Source organism: Acanthaster planci, linkage group LG03 (assembly GCF_054643075.1).
Source record: "Acanthaster planci isolate LZ-2023a linkage group LG03, COTS_SCS, whole genome shotgun sequence".
NCBI classification, from domain to species: domain Eukaryota; kingdom Metazoa; phylum Echinodermata; class Asteroidea; order Valvatida; family Acanthasteridae; genus Acanthaster; species Acanthaster planci.
The window spans coordinates 16,563,984-16,587,402 of NC_141779.1; the positions used below are offsets into that span (position 1 = coordinate 16,563,984).

Sequence of the window (23,419 nt, forward strand, 5' to 3'; positions counted from 1 at the left end):
ACCTCTGATTAACAAAAACTTTACCATACATGGATTTTTCAGAAATTCACGGTAAACCGGGTGGAAAGATTTACAGATTGCCTGACGCTTTTATTTGCTTACTTAAAATGAAGATATTTAAAGATAATTTGGCAGCCCCGTTTTGCCATTTGACCATTTCAGGGAGTTTATAGTGGGAAGGGAACAAATATGTCTGAAAGGTCGAGAAAACGAGAGGAGGATGAAACTCGGAACTACTTCTACATCCCGGATATTCTCTATCCCAGTTCCGGATCAATTGATACAATTTTTGTGGCCTCGTGGCCCGGCTCGTACGATTCATTCATAAATCCTGCTGGGCCACCTTTGGCCCCCTCGCTGATTGACGCCTACTTATGGAACGTAATATAACGGACCAATTATAGTTGTCCGACGCCTGATGAAAGCCCCTCCTCTAGTTTGCATATCACTAGACGATGTTTTGGCGGTCGCCAGCTAACCACCAAATACACACATAAGCACGGATACGGCACCGTTAGTATACTGTACGGGAAGGAGTGGCGTGTCAGTGCGAAAGATTTCTCTCAAAGCGGGCAAAAGGCAAGCGAGGAAAGCTATATTCAGCGCCTAACGGGTGAGTGATACTTTGAGGTTTGAATTTGTCAAAAAATAGTATAAGAAAGGACGAACTTGCAGGTGAAATTCACGCCCGGCTTGGCATGGTTAGGGTCGGCGTGAGAGGCTGGGTACATGCACGTTCAGGCTAGTGACACGCGAGGTTCATAGCCGATTTTAACATGCGGTGTGCATGCACACGATGCATGCGCATGATTTTCTGATAACCACGTGTAATCACGGCATATGCATGCAGTAGCGCAGCATGAGCATAGACCAGTCAAACATGATAAAATCATTGGATTTTCCGGAAGATTAATCGGTTAAGAAAACTTACGCCTAATAATCATAAGGATTAGGACCGTAAACAGAAATTTGGCTACCTTGTACCATAGGCTAGGCCAGGCTGTAGCCGCATTCATCTCATTCCAGCCTATTTTATCATCATGACATCTGGAACATGTGGAATGTCGGCGGCCGGACATGCTGGGGAGGCTGGAGGTACTCAAGCTGCAGCATGGGCCTAGTCAGTGGTACTACATGTAGTAACTAGGGCCTTGCTTCTAGAACTGGAAGTATTAAATATGGCCTAGTACCTAGGCCTACCATGCCTAGGCCTTGGCCTACTACATGTAACTGTAACACGTGTGAATTTAATTCCTTCCTTCATTGTAGGCCCCTATGTTTGACCATGGAGGTTGAAATAATAGATGGTTTGCTGTTGGCAGTTACGCTTTGCATGCCTGGCCAATTTCTCAGTCAGAGATCAACTCGTGAACATGTGAAAACAAGATGAAAGTGTATGTTGTGAGTGAATGTAAAATTGTTGACATTGTCAACAGTTTGTTCTCTAAAACGTCAATAGGCCTACTGGTGGGCCTAGGCTGTACCCCAACAAAAATACTAACGAGGCTCGTCAACTCTGAGAGAATGGAGCGATAAAGCCCTGTAATTAAAGGAGCAGCATACATATACATGGATATTGGACCTGGAAAAATCAAAGAAATTGGGACCTAGGAGGATTATTATTTACATGAATCAGCTCAGACATTCAGACGTGGTCACCCAACCATATTCACATACATGTATGTTATAAGAGGCCATTATACAAAATAGAGAGTATGCAGTTCAGTTACTTGGACTAGACTGGGAACTGGTCCCCATTATGCTTTTGCTATTGTACCAGAACTGCAACTGAACAGAAGCAATGAAAGTGACTAATCTGAGTGTGATTGGTAAGTTGATTTGACCCCAAAATTGAGATTGTGAGTTTAGTTCCAGCTGCTGCCAATTTTCTTCCTACCCAAAGAAGTTGCAGTATCCTTTCTTGAATCAAATCTCAGTTGAAAAGTAAGGATATTTCAATTTTTGGGATCTGTGGCTCAGACGGATTGTTTTCTAAAACAATCTAAAAATGTCTGAAATTGCAGAAAGTGCGAATTCCATCTTTGTGAATATCATTCCACAATAATAATTAATATAACATTGAACCAGACGAAAATTTCCCCCTGTAAAATTGTAAACACTCCCCAAACATTCACTGTGCATGTTAAATTGTGCCGGTACAAAAACAAAAGCATATCACTGTACTGGTGAAATGAGGGGTAAGGATTTGATACTTTATAGTGTTTTTAAAAAGCAAATCAATTTTGGGCAACAAACTAATGTTACTTGTTCTCATTGAACCATGCAGTCTGTACTTCAAGCCATTATTCCGTGGGAAATTACATAGTTTGATTGTGATGAGTTTGATTTTCGGAGAAGGGAGGATGTGAATTTTGCCCATCTGAGACAGTCTTTTTGAGCTGTTACAGTTAGGGCTTCAAATTTTCTCGCAAAGTGTTTGGTGTGGAGATTGGGAAGGATCAGGTGTCACTGCCAGGCTGTGGTGTGATTTGAACTGGTAATCATCCCAAAATAGACTGTGTGATAGTGACTTCGATATCAATGGAATGTGTGATAGCTAGGCCAGTCTCACACACACTGTATTTGTATGTTTTATCTGTCAAGCTCATACAGTATCGGCCAGTGTTTTAGCTAGCGAGCCGTGCAGCGGTGTTTTGCATCCGTGGCCAGTTTTGTGAAGTCACGGCCCATTTTTTCAAGCACAGCCTGGCAGTGCAAATCGAGCCGTGCACTACTTAATTTGATCCTTGTGTAATCTAGATTCCCAAAAATGTGAAAATAAAATCTGAGCTAAAATTCAGTCTTTTCCCCCCATCGACCATTCAAAAATAGAAAATACGCTGAGGTAAAGTACATGTACATGTATGGTTCGAATGTTAGAATGTATCAACTCTGGTAGGCGGGTTCCCTTACTCATAAATAACGAACTACAACACCATATCTATCAACTTGTAACAAAATGAACACAGGGAGCCATACTTGTTCGCCAGTGATCAGTCGTACAAGTAATCAACTTCGTTCCCATGGTGATCGTTAGCCGCAATAGTGTGCCCACTCTCACACAAGGTCGTCCATTGGGCCAAGATTGACATATAATCATTTCGGGGCTTGCGCTGCTTGCTCATTAGATCATCCAGAATGAAACAAAAATAACAAATTTCTTCTTGAAAGTAAGGGTTGACCTACACGGAATCGTTGTTTCTCTTAATAATTAGCATAAAGCTTGTTCAGGTTCTTCTATCTTAATGATGGAAAAAAAAATTTGTTGATCTCTTCTGATGCCATGTTCAGACTTGTTCACAGAGCTGTCTGTGGTGTGCGTCAATGCGTATACAGTGCGCATGTACATGTACACGTACTATGCATGTAGGGCATGTATTTTTTTCATCCACATTGAAGTCAAGTCTTGTACTCAATTTGTTTGTTCTTAGCCAAACTGTCAAAGGAAACGTAGGAATATTGGGATTCATTTTATATCATTTTTTATTTTCTTATCACATAATAATCTGAATGTAATGTACATGTACATGTATTCCAACAAAAAGGCACAAAAGCGTGTGTCAAGTACTGACCTGCAACACCTGCATTACCTGCATACCATTTTTGTGAAAACAAAATAAAGTGGTTATGAGAAATCTGTTCCAAGGTGTTTGTCATTATTCACTTCTTTGTTGCAGGGCTGTTTAATCACACGATATAAAACAACAATTGGAGACAGTTTTACAATTTAATTATTTACTAAAAGCTGTTATTTTTTGTTTGAAAAGGCAAAATCTCATGAAAATATGTCAGAAATTCATCAGAGACCACCAGACATGCCAGAGAGCATCTAAAATAGCCAGAGCTTCCAGGGCCCTTAAGCGGGCCCTGGATCCCGGCTGTAAGGGACTTTGTTTGTGTCGCGTGCTTCAAGTTCGCGCACAAATTTTGGACTCCAACAAGATGGCACTCCCTGGTTTTCATTTTGCTCTCCCACTTTTCAAATCCTAGCTAAAACACTATGGTACAGGCCCAACACAACATGGGGATGTTGGATTTGGTACAGGTGTGGTCACCGTTGGGGTTTATCATTTGCTTACTGTGACTGGCTAGGCCTTGACTTCAGAAGTTGCTTCATCATATTGCCACCGTTTGTTGCCCACATTTCATAGGTTACGGCTTCTGGTCAGCCTACATGTATCAGGAACTTGAAGAAATATTGTTTCAGGCAGAACTGGTAGTCGTTTAGAGCAATTATCATGCTTTGTGTTTTCCAGTATGAATAAATAGTGACGTAGATAGAACCATGCTCTGCATCACCACAGTTGAATTGGTCTCAGTATCCTGTGCCACATTCATAATTTACAGCGTTTGATGCATCGCAGTTTCCTCCAGAGTGCTTAAAGAAATATAAATTACCTCAGGGGATTATTTTCCTAATGGCCTGTCTCAGATATTATCCAGCCCTAAGATATCGCTTACATATTGATATGATCTTATCTTTTGAGATACGTCATAAATTGAACTGGCATTAATAGTACAATAATGCTGTGTCATTATATAAACCCTTCAAGTTGTACGTCATCCGAGACGAGTGCTTTAATATTTATAATCCGCGGGGGCATCTAGTAGGCACAATATTTAAATGCATGTACGCAAGCATTTGCAACACACGAGGCCATTCTGCAGTGACAGTGATACATGCATTGCTTTTTTTCAGTTGATGACCCAGAAGTGTGTAGATACATGTATTTGCTATTACTCCACATTGGCTGAAGTACCCCAGATTTGAATTTCCATTATTCTCATCATTTGCAGTTGGTTGACTGGGCAGACTCTTTGAGCACGCTTTTCTCCATAGATGTGATAAAGATTCTACCCTTCTGACAGCAGCTGTGTAATACAAGTTTGGTTTAAACGAAGTCGGCTAAGTTTCACAGAACAGACCACAGGATTTGCTTTTACTAGGAATGGGTGATATTAGGTGAGTATTGAGAAAAGGACGAAGTTGTTTTTTGTTTGGAGTAAAAAATCCCAAATAAATGTTTTGAAATTTAATGTAAATTTTTTTTCCTAGATTTGCAAAAGAATGAAGTGAAAATTTTGATCATAATGAATAAGAATGTAGAAAATTTGTCAAATTTCTAGTTTGCCAACCTGTTTGAAAGCAATTTTATTCCATGATTTTCATCATACATGTACATTGTGCATGTTCAGTTCTTACGTTTTATGGCAAAGGAAAACAATTATCACAAAAGGTTTTGAATGAAAAAGAAAGTTTGACTGAAAAAAAAATCTACTTACAATGTAAATTGTAATCTGCTGAATTGTAGCTGTATGCTAAAAGTATATCCCTGTGCACCCATATGCTTAGTGCTTCCAAAGAAGCCAGTGAGGAACAGTCAAAGCAACCCAAGGGCTACTCTGGGTAACTATTGTAGCATTCACATATATTCATATACATGTAGGTATTTAATGGGCAACCGGGTGGCTGTGTACCCATTTCGTGTAATTCATTGTTTCCAGTTGCATGCCACCCCGATGTTAGCTCATTCACCTCTTTTGATAGTGTTTGGTTTTTAGTATGTTTGCATGGCAGAGATTTTACAGCAAACAAATGGCCAGTCTTTGTCGTTGGGAGGCGTTACAAATGTTGATTCCTTCACTGAGTTTCACTCCCAGTTGGTGTTCAGTAATTCACTTTGTTGAAATAGTTCCCTGGATTTTTGCTAGCAATAGTTCACTTTAGTTTCCCAACATTTCACCTGGTACCATCATGCCATTTTATTACAGTGAAGTCAAGTTTGTATTTTTACTAGTTTATGTGCTATTTTTAGTTGTTTGGCTCTTCCTGTATATGAATTGCTGGCTCCCTTACCTTTCTGTTTTACTTACAATTTGTTTCCAACTCTGTGAAAGTTGCACAGTTAACCTTTTTCCTGAATTCATTCATTTTAGCAATAATATTCATTATTTTTCAACAAACTGCCAATTAAAAATGGAAAAATATTTGGCCCCCAAAACAGATGTGTCCATGTATGCATTACAATATTTTATTAAGCTCTGTTGTTAATAATGGTGCCTTTTTGACAAAAAGTTAATCCAAAATTTGTGGCTATGCATAGTTTAAAAATGGCATCTAAACAATTACTTTCCTGAGATGATGTATATGTAGTGCAGTATGAATTGTTTCTTCAAATTTGTGCAAAATTGTTTTAATTTTCAGTACATTTGCAAATTTATATTTGGTTGGTTTTACTGACTTTCATTTTTTTTAAAAAATGGATAAGGCCACATGAAAAAAATAATTAGTTTAGCATCAGTGCCCACCTCAAAAAATCTTGCCGCTTGTTTTTTTTTCTTTAAAAGTTGTCTTTTCCGATGTCCTTAGCTGTCCCCTGTAGTATCTACAACGCCCACTCAACCTCGTGCACGCACAACATGCGACCTGAGTACATGTTTACACACTGTGTCATGTGCACTTCTGTGCACGAGTCTGAAGTGAACATGGCGCTTTCGTTCCGTGGTTGCGACAATCCAGATCAACATGTATATAAAAGTATTTTTTTTTTAAATTTACAAAAAAAATAAATCCTCCCTCCTCGTTTTTTGCAAATACAACTGATGCTAAACCATTTTTTTAAAGTGGCTTAAGGGTGAACCAAATGCAATGCAAACTGATTATTTCTCGGTATTCACATTGCCCCAATTGTGATCCTGTATTCCTATGACATTGGCTGCTTAGAACCGTCCCCAACACCCAAGGATCCTCCTCAGTAAATAAAACCAATTTTGTATATTGTTTTTAATTTCACTTTCAAAATTCTTATAATTAATAAGCACTTAATTCTGTAATTATGACAAACCCTCCAAAGCTTAGCTTGAGGTGTAAGCATTAATATTGTAATAAAACATTTTGTCTAGTGTGGCATGATAAAAAGCAAATTAAAAAAAGGGATGACAGTTAAATACATGTACAGTGTACAATGTATGTCACAGATGACGCAAGTGCATGTTGGATTAGTGTACATGTACATGTACTTGGAGGCTGTGACATTTCAACCATATTTACAATGAGTGGGCTTGCAAAAAGAGTACCATCTCAAGGGACTCCAGCTTATTGGATTTGCTGTCCAATCTCTATTCTTTTGAGCCCACGCCAAAGTTCAGAGCAGTCCAGATAGTACGGGGGGGATACAGGTGTACCCGTCATTGGCGGAAAGGATAGCAAGCATCAATAATTCTGCGCGCTCGGGCATCAACGCAGAAATCCTTCTCGTCAAATATTCATTACACTGGTTTCTCCCGTGAGAGCCTACATTGATGGCATTTAGAATAAGCATGACCATCAGATTAAATGGAAATAAATTGGCTGTTTAATTTGTTTTAATATGGTATTAACCCATTAAACGTGTAGTGGTATGTGTAACATAACCATGATAACTAGTCATGATATAGCAGATAAAAGTGAAACTAATCACATATACATTTTATAGTGGCAGTGTTAAATTTATTCCAGAGGAGTATCACATGTTTAGTTTGGAAAGGCTTTTTTTTTTGAATGGCAGTATACATCACATTGGACTTGAAAAAAAAATTGTATTTTACAGGTTGCATTCAGTTTATTTTTGTTTATTTTTTAAACAAGAGCATGAAAATAAATGATGACAAGGTTTAGTACTCACAGTTTCACAAACAACTTGATTGCCCCTATCTCCAATCACCAACTCCTCTGCCAAATGGCTTTCCTTTGAATCCCTTAAAAAGCAAAACCATGTATCATTACCACAAAAATCAATTTTTGTCTCATGATGATCATCAATCATAACAAAATATGGACTGCACAGCTCTACATGTAAGTTAGTAAGTACTGTTACAGCAGTAGAACTTGCCAGGATTTTGACCTTCACCCAAAATGCAACGCAGTTAAAGAAACTTCAATATAAGAAGAGACGAGCATTTTCCTGTTCTGTGCTCATCTGATGTACAGGGTTTTCTTATATTGGTTCCAAGTGCCACAGTCTCCCCATTACGTCTTTGCCATTGAATTTCAATTCATCAAGCGGATAATCGTGAAAGCCTAAAATGGACTGATCGGTGCACTTAGTGTCATCGATTCTCCAATTCTTCCATCGGTGCTACTACTTTTCCTCCTCCCAAGTATGAGTAACGCATCAGATGCTGCGTCACTACTTGGAGTGGAAATGCACGCTTGCGTGTTTGCTTCATTTTTTTCTCCCCCTCGGTTGAGTTTGGACTTGATAGAATCATCATCGACAAAAGGAAAGACTTTGCACTTGGCTTGCTGTGATTTCACGCTCGGGTTTGTTATATTCCACCAGTCGTGTGAATACGAACATCTTCCCAGCTGTACATTACCAGTCATGCATAAATCAATGTCTGTGCATTACGCCCAGGAGTTTGGGAACACATGACTGTTTGCTCCTGTCTGTGCTGGACAATTAAGAAAAAAGAGATAGAAAAGATAAAATTACATTACCCATCTGCCATTGCACGTACAGTGTACATCGCAATGCAAATGTTTCATTGAAAATTATTGTTTCTTCGAATTTTCATTTACTACAGTTTAGAATTTCTGTGATCATCTTCACATTTTAATATTTTGTGGTAGAATTCACAAATGAGTATCATTAGTTAAAAGTAATATGAACTGCGTAATAATGTGATAATTTGATTATTAGCGATTTGATCAGAGATGCAAGAACGAATGGCATTGTCGGCCCACTCAAGGTGTTTGTCATGCAACACACTTCCGTCCTTGTGCACACGTTACTTGCCCACTTAAAATGCTGACGTCAGAGTAGAAATGCCCTAGCAACCAGTGAATTAAAGATCTTTGTAGTGGAGTGCTGGGATTTCATAAAATGTTTCTCTTTCTTGCTTTTCAAGAAAAATTTTGGTCAGAAGTTGAATAGGATGTATTGTCATTGCCACACATACATGTACATGTACCCATAATTAATCTTGCCACACAGCCACAAACATTTAAAAATGTAAACAACAACCACAAATTGTCATTTGCCAAATAGATATTTCTCTTTCTGATACACGTTACTGTATTAATTTTTAGAAGCTCCAAATTGAATTTTTCCTTTTAAACAACGTGGACGTTTATTAAATGTTCTGCAGTAGAGGAAGAACCCACGTGGCATGCATTGTTGTACGTGTAATTTGAATTGTGCATGTCATCTCAAAATTCCAAACAAGCATTGTATGCTTGTTTGAAATACATGTATAATGAATTGAGATGCATGTATTTGTATTTGTACCGTCCATCTTGAAAAGGCAAAGGAGGAGCTGACTGTAGGAACTTTGGCTTCCCCTCTTTGAGGAGAACCCGACTTCATAGCCAAAGGGGGCAAAGGGAGCAATTGGCCCCCTATGGTACCTGTTGTCCCCTCTTGCCCCCCTCCCCCAAGAAATTCTACGCCACTGAACTGAGCATTTGGCATTCTGCTGATTGAGCTTAACTTTGTTAAACTTGAACTGTGGCATTCTCAGTTGAAGCAAACCCTTTTCACTTTATGCAAATCTTCCAGGTTTTTTTCAAGCAGTATTTTTTTACCATAACAGATTGTTGTTTGTTTTTCTTGTTTCAAAATAGTTTATTTTGTTTAAAAATCAAGTGCATGCCTCAATTACCCCACCTACCTACCAGTTTTGGATACAACTGTCAAACAATCACATTAACTTTTGAGTGTATCTTTTAACTCGGATTCATTCTTTCCCCCATCTTGGTCTTAAACCCAGCCTTCCCGCCAAGTGTATCAACGGTGCTCTGGCAGGTGTCACAGGAGTCACATGCATCTTTCCCATTGATCTTGTGAAAACTAGGCTACAAAACCAGCAGGTCATCGATGGAAGGCGAATGTACAAGAACCTGTGAGTTGATTCCATTTAAAAAAGCAAGTTATAAGCCAAAAGCAGTTAGCTTGGGCCCTAATTGTTTGAGTTACCAAAATGTCATGAGGTTAGCTACGTGTACATGTATCATTAAATGAAAGTAATGGAACATTTCCGTCGTCATCAGTTCCTCATCAAGGGCTCTGTGTTGTTTGTTTTTTTCCAATATGGAGTTGGTAATCTGTCATGTATTGGAAAAAAATGAACCACCCTCTGTTGTACATTGGAATGATAGTTGATTTCTTTCAGTATTTGCAGATATTTTTTGTTCTTCTACCGAGATTCTGATGATCAAATTTTGTAGGGAAATGTGAAGGGAATGACACATATTTGTATAGTAACTCAAGTTCTCCCCAATTATACACTCAAGCGGGTTCAGAAAACACCGCTGTTCTGGTTGAAAAACAGAAAAACTGCCATCATCTGCAGTGCATCACATCCCCCGTGTCACGCTGTTTCCAACGTAGCCCACTGATGTGGAACCAGAATCAATGATTTACATGCACCGGTATCTGTTACCAAAACAACCTTGCCTTGAAAACCTTTCTGGAAGCCTGCTGCCTTTTTTGTTCCCACGCATTTGGCCACAGCGCTGCATTTGGGTCAAGAATAACGTTTCCTCGGATCAATGAAAGGCTGGCTGTGGTTGTGTGCGTGAAAGGGGATACTTTGGGGAAAAGGCCTACAGGGATATTTTCATGGATGCCGCCTTTCGGCTACGTCCTTGGGTAAACATCGGGTTTCTGAAAGTCGCAGAAGACGTTTCCATGTATGTGGGTGACTTGTCTTTTATGACCTTTCGTAAAAGCTTGACACCTCTGCCAACTTCTGCTTCATCTACATGTATGGCCCAGGAATCTTTGAAAGCCTTTTAATATTCGGGTCAAATGGAAAACCAAAGACCTCCTTACATGCAACTATAACAGTAAAGCTTGAATGCTAATTGTGTGCAGGTGATTGATTAAAGAACTAAAATTTGACGATCCCACAACCACTTAGGGTGCAAATTATTTGCTTCATCTTGCTTTGTTAATGTTACTGCCCACACATGTATGTCGTCATTGCACGTCAATTTTTAAAGACATTTTAAATAAAATATATGTGATAACCACCTGCTACCCAGCAGTTGCCATGTTTCAAAGCTTCAAAGCTGTCAAAGTGTGAATGCCAATTTTCCAAATACAGTTTATGAATTCGTTAGAAATCGAAGGTTGCAAACCACGTCCACCCTGCCACCAACTCCAATAAATGCCAAGTCACAGCAGAGTACCCGCAGATTGGTTCATTATGGTCCTGGTCTGATGGATATAATTATTTCCTGAAGACACGCTTGATGGTGGATTAACGTCCCATAATTTTGAGTTGCTGGCCTGGCGGCGGGCATTAATGGACTGTAACATTGACAGAGAGCAAACATTGGGCTTGTGTGGATTTTTTTTGGGGGGTAGGGGGAATTATTTATAAGCTGTGGATTGTGGAAGCTATTCTCAAATGCTTAAAACTGACCTGTGCATTGTACACTACATGTACATGTATGTAAATCCCTGGTCTACTTTGCAAGGCCACGATTCAGAAACTGCTTTCAAAAAAGCTAGGGCAAGAAAAAAATCAGCACAAAATATGTAAGATGTAGTGTCACACCAACATTCTCCAATTTTTTTTTAAAATTTAGAATGTGCCCTTAAATTATTACCATGTGGAATCTCTTTTTAAATATTAACCCTAACCCTCCTCAATCCTTCACCTGTTGGAGGACTGAGGAGTGTTAGGGTTATGATTCTAAGTCAAGGAGTTTTTCTGTTATGGTGATCTCCCAAATTTCCATTTAACTGAAAATCAGGAAAACATGGCAGAGCCTATTGACTTATTACATATATTTCTCCACATTGCCCCAAAAAATGGAAACAGAAATAAGACCCTGAATGTCACTGTAATTTTACATTTTCTTTTACGTTTTAACCAGATTGGACTGTTTCATAAAGACTGCAAAAGCAGATGGCATTAAAGGCTTGTACAAAGGTGAGTCGGGGTTAAATGCCCGGTGGCCTTCTAAGGGACAAAATTGCAAGGGGGGTGGAATATTAATTACGTAAAGATTTAAAGGCATACAGTAATAGATATTTTTTTATTTTTGTTTTGTTGTTTTTTTTGGTTTTGGTTTTGGGTTTTTTTTTTGTTGCTGCTGAATGCGAAGCCTTCTGTTGCACCAAGGTTAATGCACTCACTTGACCCGGCTGAGTAACGACTTGGCACTGAGTTGGTGAGAAGCGATCAGAATGGGATCGGTTTGTCGCAGCTTTCTCGCTTGTTGTAATTACATGTGCATCCTTTCTGCCCCATCCTCTGTGGTATTAACCACTTGGGAAAAGGTCATAAATAATAGCCCCCATTCCCCCAGTAATAGCACCGTGGCCCTGGTACGGTTGTTAGCCGCCGCATTTAGAGTGGATTACTTGGTTCAAGCACTTGATCGGTGAATAGCAAAGGGCCAGGGAAGCAAGGAAAAAGCCAGAGATAGGGAGGGGAGGCACAGGGAAATATAGTGACAGGGTACGATAGTGTGAACACGTAGAGACTGCAGCGCACACTTTGGTATGCTTCTCGAACACTGACGGGGAATATTCATAGAGATATTTAAATGACTCGTGTTAGCTGCTCACTCCTGCATGACGAAACTTTGATGTCGGCTTGAGCGTAGACATATCAAATTCACGTGCCTGTTTGTGAAAGGGGTTGTAATAAGATCGATCGAATGCCGAATAATGTAGTCTACATACATGTACAATGTGCAAGTACAGCAAATGCCCTAAGCATGCTATTTATCAGTAGTGTGGCACATTGAAATGACTCGGCAAATTCATCGACCGCACATTCTGGTATGTGCATGCGTTTGTATTGTTTGCACTAACAGAAGAGGAAACGCTTATTGACTATTGGCTTCGATGACTCCTTGGTTTAGAACACAAATGCAGATATGAAAATGGCCATACTTTAAGTTGTAACTGTAGTAGTTGAACTTTTTTTTGGTGGGTTTTTTTTTTTGTGTTCTATTTTTTGGCACATGCAGTACATGGATGTATCCAGCCAGCATTACTTTGCACGGTGCGTTTGCACTCTGGTAATTCAGTATAACTCTATGAAAATATTGCACTCGTATTTACATACAGAAGGAAAAAATGCATCGCAGTGCTGAAATTTAGCTACTGATTCCTGCTTGTATTATGTGGAACGGTTAAACACCCAGCTTACTGTAAAGAAAGTCCTGGCATGCCCACGGGCCTAATGCAAACATTGCTTGAGAGTGCGTGGGTGTGTGACCGTTACAACCACACGTGTGTCGCTTTCTCATTCGGCCCCAAGTAGATAATTCTGGATAATTAATCTGCTAATGGGTGTATTGATTATTGGTGCGTACTTGCTGGAACCCCACCTCTGAATGAGGGCAGTGTGACGTATGCTTGCGTCATTCTGGAAGCATTGTCTTAATCGAATTCCCCTGAATCAAATTAGTTGTGTGGCGCCCTGGAGAAAACATCTGGAATAAATCCCTGTAAAATATCATTAAAGGGTTAATTTCTAATCTTGGGTTGTGCTTGTTTTACACTAATTAACTACAGAAGTTATATAAATGACCTAAACATTGCAATGGATTGGATGTTTTGCAACATTTGGATGAGGTTTGTTTGGTTTACTGAATATGCCATAAATTAAAATGTTATAATCATTGTCTGTAATTCTTTATTCTCTAAAACTGTAACTGCTTCTTACTGTCTCCCTTTTACTGATGTGAATGTGGGTCGTTCGGCAGCTGCCTGAGGCACCCTTGTATGCCATCAGCTCAACCATGTTTAAATGTATTCATTGTTCCACGCTTAATGTCTTCATTGTACAGCACATTTGAAGATATCTATATGAAATTTGCGCTTTATAAATGAATGAATTATTATTATTATTATTATTATATTTATTATTGTATTTTTGCTTGCAGGGTATGGTATAAATGTTGCACTAATTTCACCAGAGAAGTCCATCAAGCTGGTTGGCAATGACTTCTTCCGCTACCACTTGCAGAGAGAAGGGTAAGTGGGGGGGGGGAATTATTTCAGATTAATTTTGTTCTTAACAGTGCTCTAGATATCCTGACATAAGGAAATGTTGAATGCATGAAACGAAATGTCGCGCATTATCAGATGGCAAACCTAAACAGTTATGGGTTACCAGCCAGATCAGCAAATACAGTATGTGAAGGGCTAACATCCTGCTGGTCTCTGTCTTTTGAAAAAGCTTAATCAGTCCATATAGACCGTTTACAAAACAACATGTGATAACTAATTCAAAGTAAAGTCAATATTTGAGTGCATTATGGTATTTTGTCAGAGTGTGCATGGCACCAACAGATGCTTTTTTTCAATCAAACTTTGGAATCTTCCATATGCTGGCCAAACAAATTTGTCCATTTGTTGATATGTCTCATGCCAGCTGCCATTCGGCTTGGTATAAAATTACCATCTTGTTGTCCCCATCTTGTTGTCCCAGCCACAGGTGGATTTGAACGGAAATTGTGGGGGGTGATCATTATTTCTGTTTCAATCTTGGTATAAGGCAGAGTTCGTTGTTCCCCCCCCCCAGCTTTTATCAGACATGTCTGTGGCAAGAGTGGATAGACTGTTACTAGGAAAGTGGAGAGCCGTTGATCGTAAACATGTCAAAGATACCAAGATAGTGTTATCGTACATTAGCTTGGAATGTAGAAGTAGAAATGAGTTTGGAATTTCATTTAATATACACGCACATGTACAGGGGACTGTGCTTGAGGATTTATGTTGAGAATGCATGCATACATACATGTGCATGTGATAAATTGACCCACATGTAGCTACATGTAGCAAACAGAACTGACTTTGTGAATATAAATAATATAAATTAGCCATTCAGAACAAAATTGCTTCCTCTACCAAATGATTTTAAGTACCACAGCTGTGCATTTATTGAATGGAAGCCTGCCAGAGATATGTGAATTACACATCTAAATATACAGGTCTTTCAGCAATTTTGCATGTGGAAATATTGTAAAAGAACTGTTCACTTTTCACCCATGTATAAAATGTGGATATTTATGAGGTTGTCAAAATTGAGTGGCATGCAGGTACAAGTACGTACATGTATATATGGAGAGTGTACTTTGCACTCACTAGTATTTTTGGAAAACTTGTTACCGGCAAAATAAGACGAGTCCTTTGGAATTGCGGTCATACACATATAGTGGATTCCCCATAGATCAGCTCAGCCATTTCATTTCGTCACTTGCTTCAGTAATACAATCCAATTTAAGTATTACCGTCTCGGTAAACAGTTCAGCATCTGTGATGGAATCACCTCTTCATCAGTCAATTTGTCATATCATCATGTTGGCTACGTATTATTTCTGTACATAAGGTGATTTTTTTTCCCTCTCAGTAACGATTTTGCCCTAGACCTGCTGGGGTTGTAAGCGCTTTTCTCTTCTTGTGAATTTCATGTAGTTGACATACCATAGATTCAAGCGTTTCTAGTTCAGCGTGATAAACATCACAAGATGCCTGGTAGTAGTTAAGATCGTTGCATTTTTCATCATAACAACGTGGTCACCGAACAACTTCAGAACTGTTGCCGTTTATTATAATGTGACAACACGCTTTGCCTGCTAAAACGCAACTACTGAAGCCTCAGGTTGAAATTTACCACCCCTTGGTTCTATCCATTAACTGGATGATGTGGAAAAGACAGTCTGTTGTCACAAACAGCCTGTAAGTAAATGTGTTGTGACTGCCTACCTGACAATTGTCGGACACCAACTCCAGATTTATATGAAATTTGGCTTAGAGGTCTGCACTCTGTGTTATCATTTGGTATCGGGCAATTTTGTGGTGCCAGAACTGATATGTCTCCAGATCCCCACTCTAGATTTACTTGAGAGACGAGATGTTATTGAACAGACGCGTTGATTTTTAAAGCCCAGCATTGGCAGTAAGTAAGGAAAGGTCCCCGGGCATTCTAGTGCATCTGCAATATCGAAGCCGATTGACTTGGAAGTTGTTTACTCACTGGGAAACACTGAAGAGGGGCATGTTATTGTCGTGCCTCAGGGAGGGCCTGCATATTGTGTACCCCCCAAAAAAGTAGAGAAGACCTGTGCTATGTAAGAGACAAAAGAGCTGAAGAAATTTGAACATAATTGGCTTTGCTCACAAAAAGCACATTGCCGACAAAAAGGGAACCCACAAAAGGTTGGAAGGCATTCGTTTGATTTACTTTGTGCATTCAAGAAAATGTTGCCATGACAATCAGATCTCACATAAGATGTTACGTGGTTCACCTTGAGTTTTTATTGGAGACATGAACTTAATTTCCTTTATTGACAGTCCCCTGGAAAATTATAATTGCTCACTCAAATAACTCACTTTTGATGTATGTATTGTATTCGTATTGCATATATTTGCTTGCGTCCCTACCAAGGATCCTTTGGTTTTTCCTGCTCTGTGCACGCACATACATGTACCTGTATATGTAGTCACAGCAAGTTTATAAATGCAGTTTTCAAGAAACGGCAACAAAATAGTTTGCCCGTTTAAACTAAAACTGTGCATATAATAATGTGTTAATGTCTTCTTAGTTGTTCAATTGAAATACAGTTAAACAAAATTAAAGATTGCATTTAAGAAGTCCATGGTAGAAAAATACTTGAGGTTTACTCTCCCTGGAGGGATAAGCTGTCTACCTCTCCATCTTCATTTCGGTTTACTTTCCCTTCTCAATCAGGGATCTCTCCTCTTCTTGCCATCAACCCCCCCCAAGAAAAACAGAATTTAATTTCCCTACCGGACAATTACATCAAGGCCCAGTGGAGAGGGCTAAGTATATCAGCAGTGGGCCAAATTTAGGGATCTGGTGATCTTTCAGCCTGATGGTTGGATAATGCCATTCCTATAAGATTAAGAGTACGTGTACGTGTCGGTCAATATTTAACGTGGCAGTTCTGGTGTATAGTTTGGTTGAGAGATGTGGATGCCTAATCAGATAACTGATATGTGTCAGTATCAGTCAACAGATAAGGTTTTCAGCTGGTGTTGGGTGAATTTATGCTAGACACTTAAGAATATGTTGTACGTGTAGATCATTAGTGCATCAAGTTCCTGATTTGATATCAAGTTCAAAGATCAGACTTGATTCTTTGATAGCAAACATCCATTACCTGTATTCTCAAAATATTGATTATTAAAACCTGTCAGGGTTTTTTCTTAATTTTTTTTTGCTCTTTGCTTTGAAAAAGTGAAGTGGTATGGTAAAATAATTGCATTGGATTTTGTATTAAACAGATATCATTCAGATGAATATTCCACACAATCCTGCCTTTCCTATTTTCCAAGACCTGCCATTGTAGTGTGAAACTACAGGGAAATTGAAGTGTAATGTACATGTAGCAGGTGTACTTTGGCCCCCCACAAATCTAAGATCTTGAAATCTCATTTAAACTTTAACTCCACATCTTTTCCTATATGTTCACATCATTGAAGCAAGCCATCCTCGTCAAAGCTCAAAACTCTGACTTTTGAGCGCCTTGCTTTTATATTAATCCTAATCTGCATTCATATTTCTCCTCGCGGCGTGCTACAGGAAACCGATGGGACTCCACAGAGAAATGCTGGCAGGTGGGGGAGCAGGGCTGTGCCAGGTGATAATCACCACCCCTATGGAAATGCTAAAGATCCAACTGCAAGATGCAGGGCGCAAAAGTGAGTTTCGAAAGAGAGACGTACGATTCTCAGGATTTTTGTCCTTCTGTCTGAATTGTCCTCCTTGAAAGTACTTCACATAAAAAGTCACATCAAGAAGAAAATAATTCAAATAGGATTGATGGCTTGGATGAATAAAATCTGTCAAACTGGACAAAACTTAGACAAAATGTTTCATCAATTCTAAGTCATGTAAATCACTAAATCTTCCTTTTTTGTCAATGCCGAGGAATGATAACTTCTTTTGTCATCAAAGTTTGGATATCACAATATTGCAATCGTAAAAGAGTCCAGAATCTTTGCTCAAAAGCAGGTTCAAATTGTTTGCATTCAATAAATTTATTTGTATCAATGTTCAAATTTGAATTGTTTTAGTTGAGAGGAAAAAGATCCCCGGGCTTGGAACAGTCCCTGATGTCCCCACTGCCAAAGTGAACCCTTCCCTGACGAGGGCGTTCTCAGCCAGTACAACAGCCGAGGTCACTCCCTCTGCCCTGACTATTGCCCGTAACTTGCTTCAAACAAAAGGTGTCTTTGGACTGTACAGAGGATTGGGAGCAACTCTAATGCGAGACATTCCATTCTCCATGATCTATTTCCCACTTTTTGCCCATCTAAATGCCCAGGTAAGTTGAGTCACTGTTGGGGAGGAGAGCTGTATATTTGGAAATTTCCTGACACTTTTAACCACTTGCTGCCAGGTTTAATTTGGAGTTGCATGACATAAATCCAGGGGATTTTCAAGATTGTCAGTTTTCAAAATTCTTCAAAAATTGATAACTTCATTTACTGTACGTTTACACCCAAACGAATGACTGTCTGGTGGCTATTCTAGTCTGACAGACAACATCTATGGATGCCCAAGTATTGCAGCCAGGCCTGTCACCTGGTAAAAAGAGCCCAGATTGTGCAGTGATTAACACGTAAGTTTCTTTAGTTCCCAAAACTGGCACAGTGCGCTGCTGCCGTCTTTTCAGTAGGGGCCAGATTAGCATACAGCAGTATTATACAGGAGCACTTTCGCCCCCGGTGGTAATCCACTCGCGCTGAATGCCCCAAACAGTGGTATGATCTTTCAAAACAATGACAGATTTCCTCCGCTATTAACAACTGAAAAAATGTTGGCAATTCCCAGCAGCTTGGTCTTTTGTTCTGAGTACAGTCTTTTGTCACAAGGCCCAGTTCTTTGTCCGATTTCGGGCAGCCCCACTTTGCATATAAAAAAAACATACCCAAAACCAGGCTCCCCGGCAGCAAGTGGTTAAAGACCTCTTTTGTCACAGTTTACAGATGCCTTGGGTCCATATCTGTCCTTCACCCTAATAAAAGTTGATCTGATCTCTTTTTTCAGTTTCATTCCTGATCAGTGTGATGATTCCGGTAGTTTTAAGCCCTCTCATAACTGGATCGTAAAACACAATATCATCTGTAAATATTGTTAACATGAGATGACACAGCAGTTCACAGTGAAATCTGTAAATAATCCTTTGTGTAGCCAAGCATAATAAGTTTCAAAAAATGTGCGGGCACTCTGCCGTACGTCATGTTACTGGTCAATATCATCTATTAACAGGGTATGGAGCATGAAAACGGCCGAGCCAGTTTCCAGCACTCTTTCGTGTGTGGCTGCCTAGCAGCTACTGTAGCCTCACTGTCAGTAAATCCTGTAGATGGTAAGTTGAAGACTTGGTAAAATATCGTCTATTATGTGGTAAATGAATGTCCCAATCATTGAAATAATAGTTTGCATGTATGGGCCTTTGGGAAGGGTCGACACATCATTGGATTTTAAATATAGTGAAACCTTTTTGCCTTTTCTTGCAAAACTGTTACAGCTACACGGAACATACGGAATAGTTTGAACAAACAGACAAAAAGGAGTTACTCTTTCTTCTGATTTGGCACTAAATGTTCTCATAGATTGTTCAAGGATCTATGAGTTGCCGCAATGACGCCAATTCTGAATCTTGTGTCCAAGGTTCGTCAAGGCCTTCATATTTACCAGTATGACACATTGATCACGTTTGCAGTGGACCAAGCTGAAACTGTGAAAGGGCATTTCAGACATGGACGCAGAGCCCCAGTAATGAAAACCTCACCCATGTTGAATCACCATTGTTTGTTTTTCCCTTTACTTCCCCCTCCCCCCCCCAGTAATCAAAACCAGACTGCAGCTGCTCCAACAAGCCCCCGGCGAGCACACTTACACGGGCATCCGGGACTGCGCAGCCAAAATCTGGAAGTACGAGGGCCCTTCGGCGTTCTTCAAGGGGGCGTCCTGCCGCCTGCTGGTCATCTCACCGCTTTTTGGCATTGCGCAGGCCGTCTACTACTTTGGCGTGGGGGAATTCCTGCTCGGAATACCCAAGCAGTGGTTATGAGGGGCTCACTCGGACACAAATCTCTTGTAGACCATTTTCCACTATATATTTATTTTGGAGGGGAGGGATCCCCGAAAGTGTGTGGTTGTAGGTTTTCATTGATAGTCGCTGATGGTCACTCATTTGTGGAAGTGGGTGATTGTAGTGAGTTTGAAGAAGATTGCCAAAGTTACGCTGCATGTGTACAACCCGCAGCAAATACGTTGAGTTTCCCTTTTGCAGCTGTTGTGTTTGGTTGTTTTCCATGACAACATTCTGATGGTGCTTTACAAAATATGATAGGGAATAATATCCCTACTGTAGAGAACTAAAACCGTTGTTTTATTCCAAACAAAAATGCTACATTGTGGTTAACAGTGTACAGTGCTGAAGAAATGAATGTGGTGTGAGTATAACAATGTTTTCAAACCTTGCGAACGAAATGCATTTTTTTTTTCCTTACTGTATTACATACAGCAAGATCATGTAAGTTCAAGAACTATACCGTTATCTTTCAGAACTGTAACCAATTAATACATGTGTCAAGTAATAACCACAGAACTAAGCAATAATTTGTTATACATGTAAGTATATATTTATATATATAGGTCATTTGGTGTACAGTTCTGCGGCAGCTGACGATATCTTTCAGGCGTTGCAAAATGAAGTTTCTTATATAAGATTTCGGGGGCTGCATGAGAGCAAAAGATTATAGGGGTGCAAAGAGATTTTCACTTTTAACTGTCAGACATGCAGTTGGGAGGTCATTAGTGGTCCCGTCTGTCAGAGCTCATTTCCGACAGTATTCCATCGACCAGAATTAGAGACCAGTACTGCCAAGGTATTAAGTTCATATGCTGAAGCTATGTGTACATTCACCATTTTGGCCAGTAACTTGAAGGTGCTGTGACTGTCCAAAAATGCTTGCATGTTAAGTTCTAGAACATTCATGTCAGTGTAGGTCCACCGCAGTAATGACATCTCCAGGAAAGGACTGTTTAAGACTTTGCAGTCTTGATAAATTTAAACGGCTCCCTCATGTCATATTTCAAAATCCAAAATGTGGCATGAACAAAGCTTTGCATTCTCTGTGGACCTGCGCCAAACTCTGTGACCTTCATTCCAGACTACACAAGCCAATGTAAGTTGTTATAAGTTGTATATTAAAAGGAGGGTTAGCGCCGACAGGATATTTGCAACAAGCTATTCAATTTCAGACTTTTCACGAGACTAGACTACCATAACCAGCACAGTAACATCCATGCACAAGTAGAAGATGCATATTGTAAGGTATCCCCTGTGTGCCATCGACAGTATTTCCCGTACCTGTAAAAATGTAGTTATCTCCCAATTTTCAGGTGCTTTGATGTCTATTAACTCATGGTGCTAACATCTAGAGTAATGTGAATCATCTAAGATATGCATATTGCATGTAATACCACCAAAGATGCGTAAAATTTGCTACCTGTACGTACCAAATGTGGATTTTTATTTAGAGGAGTGGCTCATTTTCGTAACATGTTATTTGTGACGTTGGAGGGACTTCTGGGACAAGTCCAAATTGTGCACTTTTCAGGGCTTGTAATGCAGTGAATAGAATTAGGAGACGTACTCTTCTTAGCCAACCGCGAAATTGTTAGCCTCAACTTAACTCCAGGAGAAAGCTACTGCTGATAACACATAATATGTGCATTGTTTCACAGCGGGCTGTCATCCGAATGATTTCTGTAGACCTGTGAGAGTTTCACAGTGCATTCACATGCTGCCATTACTTGCATCCCAAAGCGTAGTTTTTGAGTTGAGCTATGAATCACACCTGTGTTGCAGCCCCAAGGTAAATTATGCACTGTGGAATTATGGATTGGTAGGAAAAATGCACGTTAGTGAAATATGTAATGATATGTAACCATATGCACATATCAGACATGTATTTGGTCCTTTTGGTTAGACTTTTTCACTGTATGTTAAATACCAATGCTTCCATTTGTTTTCCATCTTCCACAGAACTATTGCATTAAAGAGAGGGAAAAAAACAAACCAAGAAATTTATCTTTTTTTGCACTTAAAAAATGTAAACCAACTCGGGGTTAATTTTCCCAATGAAGTATGCAATACCAAAATCATCTCCTACCTACATGTTATAAACCTTAGTGTTGTAAAATGTTTATTTTCTTTTTTTTTCTTTGTGATCCACTGGTTTGGCAGCTGCTTTTTCATCATTGCTGTGTTGTGCTTTTGGGAGATCAGTAATAAAACTTTTAAAGTGGCATTACATATTAAGGAACAAAAATAATTTGTTTTGAAACAAGATGGCAGTTTACATATCACCGGAATATTTGCCAGTACTACAAGTGGTGTAACTGTCCATATATTGACAAACCAAGAGGACAAAGTCATGTCATGTACATAATGTTTATATTGTAAAAAGAGATTATTTCGGAAAATTCTATTTGATTTGCTGATAATTTATTTCACCAATGACAAAATTGTAGTAGGATTTGATTCAATTTTGACTCATTATAAAACATTACACAAATGTAGTAATGTTGTGTTTCCTGCAAGTTTCAAGAGGTTTTAGATGTTGTGTTTTAGAGGTGTCAAGTGTTTTCTAGCCCCATCAGTTCCCTGAGATTATGGCCATTTTCCTAATCCTCCCGTTTATTATGAGTTGGCTATTTCACATGTTGATTATTGAACAGTGTTTGTTTTTTTTCTCCTTGTAAAGCAGTATATATGCATTTATCAGTACATGTGTGGTTGAGAATGTTAATTGTAAACGACCTTGAGAAAATAAGACTTGAAGCTTTGCATGGTGGAAAATAGACTAAGGAGAGGGCTTGCAGTGACACAATGTGGGATAGAGTTCTTTTGGAAGAGGTACGAAGAACCGGTGTGTGTACTTGTTTCGATCAGTGTGCTCTGCCTGTCCTCAGGAGTGGAGTTCACTGGTCGAAACGTCAAGTATACACTCACCGATTCTTATCAGAACCACGCCTCTTCCATAGAGATCCACGTGGTGGCATCGCAAGCCCTCTCCTTAGTTTACTTTGAGAGGTATACTGGATGACTGGTGAATAGAAATTTATGCCCCAAAATCTTTTAAAATCAGGTGCGTGGCGCCAGTGTCAAGGTGCATTCAGCATTGGATGCATTTATCACTGACATGTAGCAGCATCGTGAATACTTTGATCCTCCTTAAATACATAATGTAAACTGTCCAAATAGTACCTTGCATCTGATGCAAAAGTAGTGTGAACTGAAAAGTACTGTATATGCATGTCAATAAAAAATATATATTGTATGGCAAATAAAGTTTATGTAACAGTACAAACAGAAATCAGTACGAGTGTTTAAATCCTTTGTCGGTGTGATTTGTAAATAAAT

The 23,419-nt window shown here is 39.4% G+C and overlaps 1 protein-coding gene across 2 annotated transcripts; it reads left to right on the plus strand.

The window, feature by feature from the left end:
• Nucleotides 1-451: 451 nt before the first annotated feature.
• Nucleotides 452-23,372, plus strand: LOC110973049 (mitochondrial glutamate carrier 2-like). 2 transcript variants are annotated; one of them, XM_022223486.2, is made up of 10 exons: nucleotides 452-613; nucleotides 4,798-4,963; nucleotides 5,354-5,407; nucleotides 9,751-9,882; nucleotides 11,867-11,922; nucleotides 13,892-13,982; nucleotides 17,557-17,675; nucleotides 18,051-18,301; nucleotides 19,249-19,348; nucleotides 19,830-23,372. In XM_022223486.2, exons 2-10 carry the CDS (start codon nucleotides 4,950-4,952, stop codon nucleotides 20,054-20,056), a joined length of 1,044 nt encoding a protein of 347 aa, XP_022079178.1. In that variant the 5' UTR covers nucleotides 452-613; nucleotides 4,798-4,949; the 3' UTR covers nucleotides 20,057-23,372. The 2 variants fall into 2 exon arrangements, with proteins under 2 accessions (XP_022079178.1, XP_022079180.1); XM_022223488.2 differs by lacking the exon at nucleotides 5,354-5,407 and having other exon boundaries at nucleotides 455-613.
• The last annotated feature ends 47 nt before the right edge of the window (nucleotides 23,373-23,419 follow it).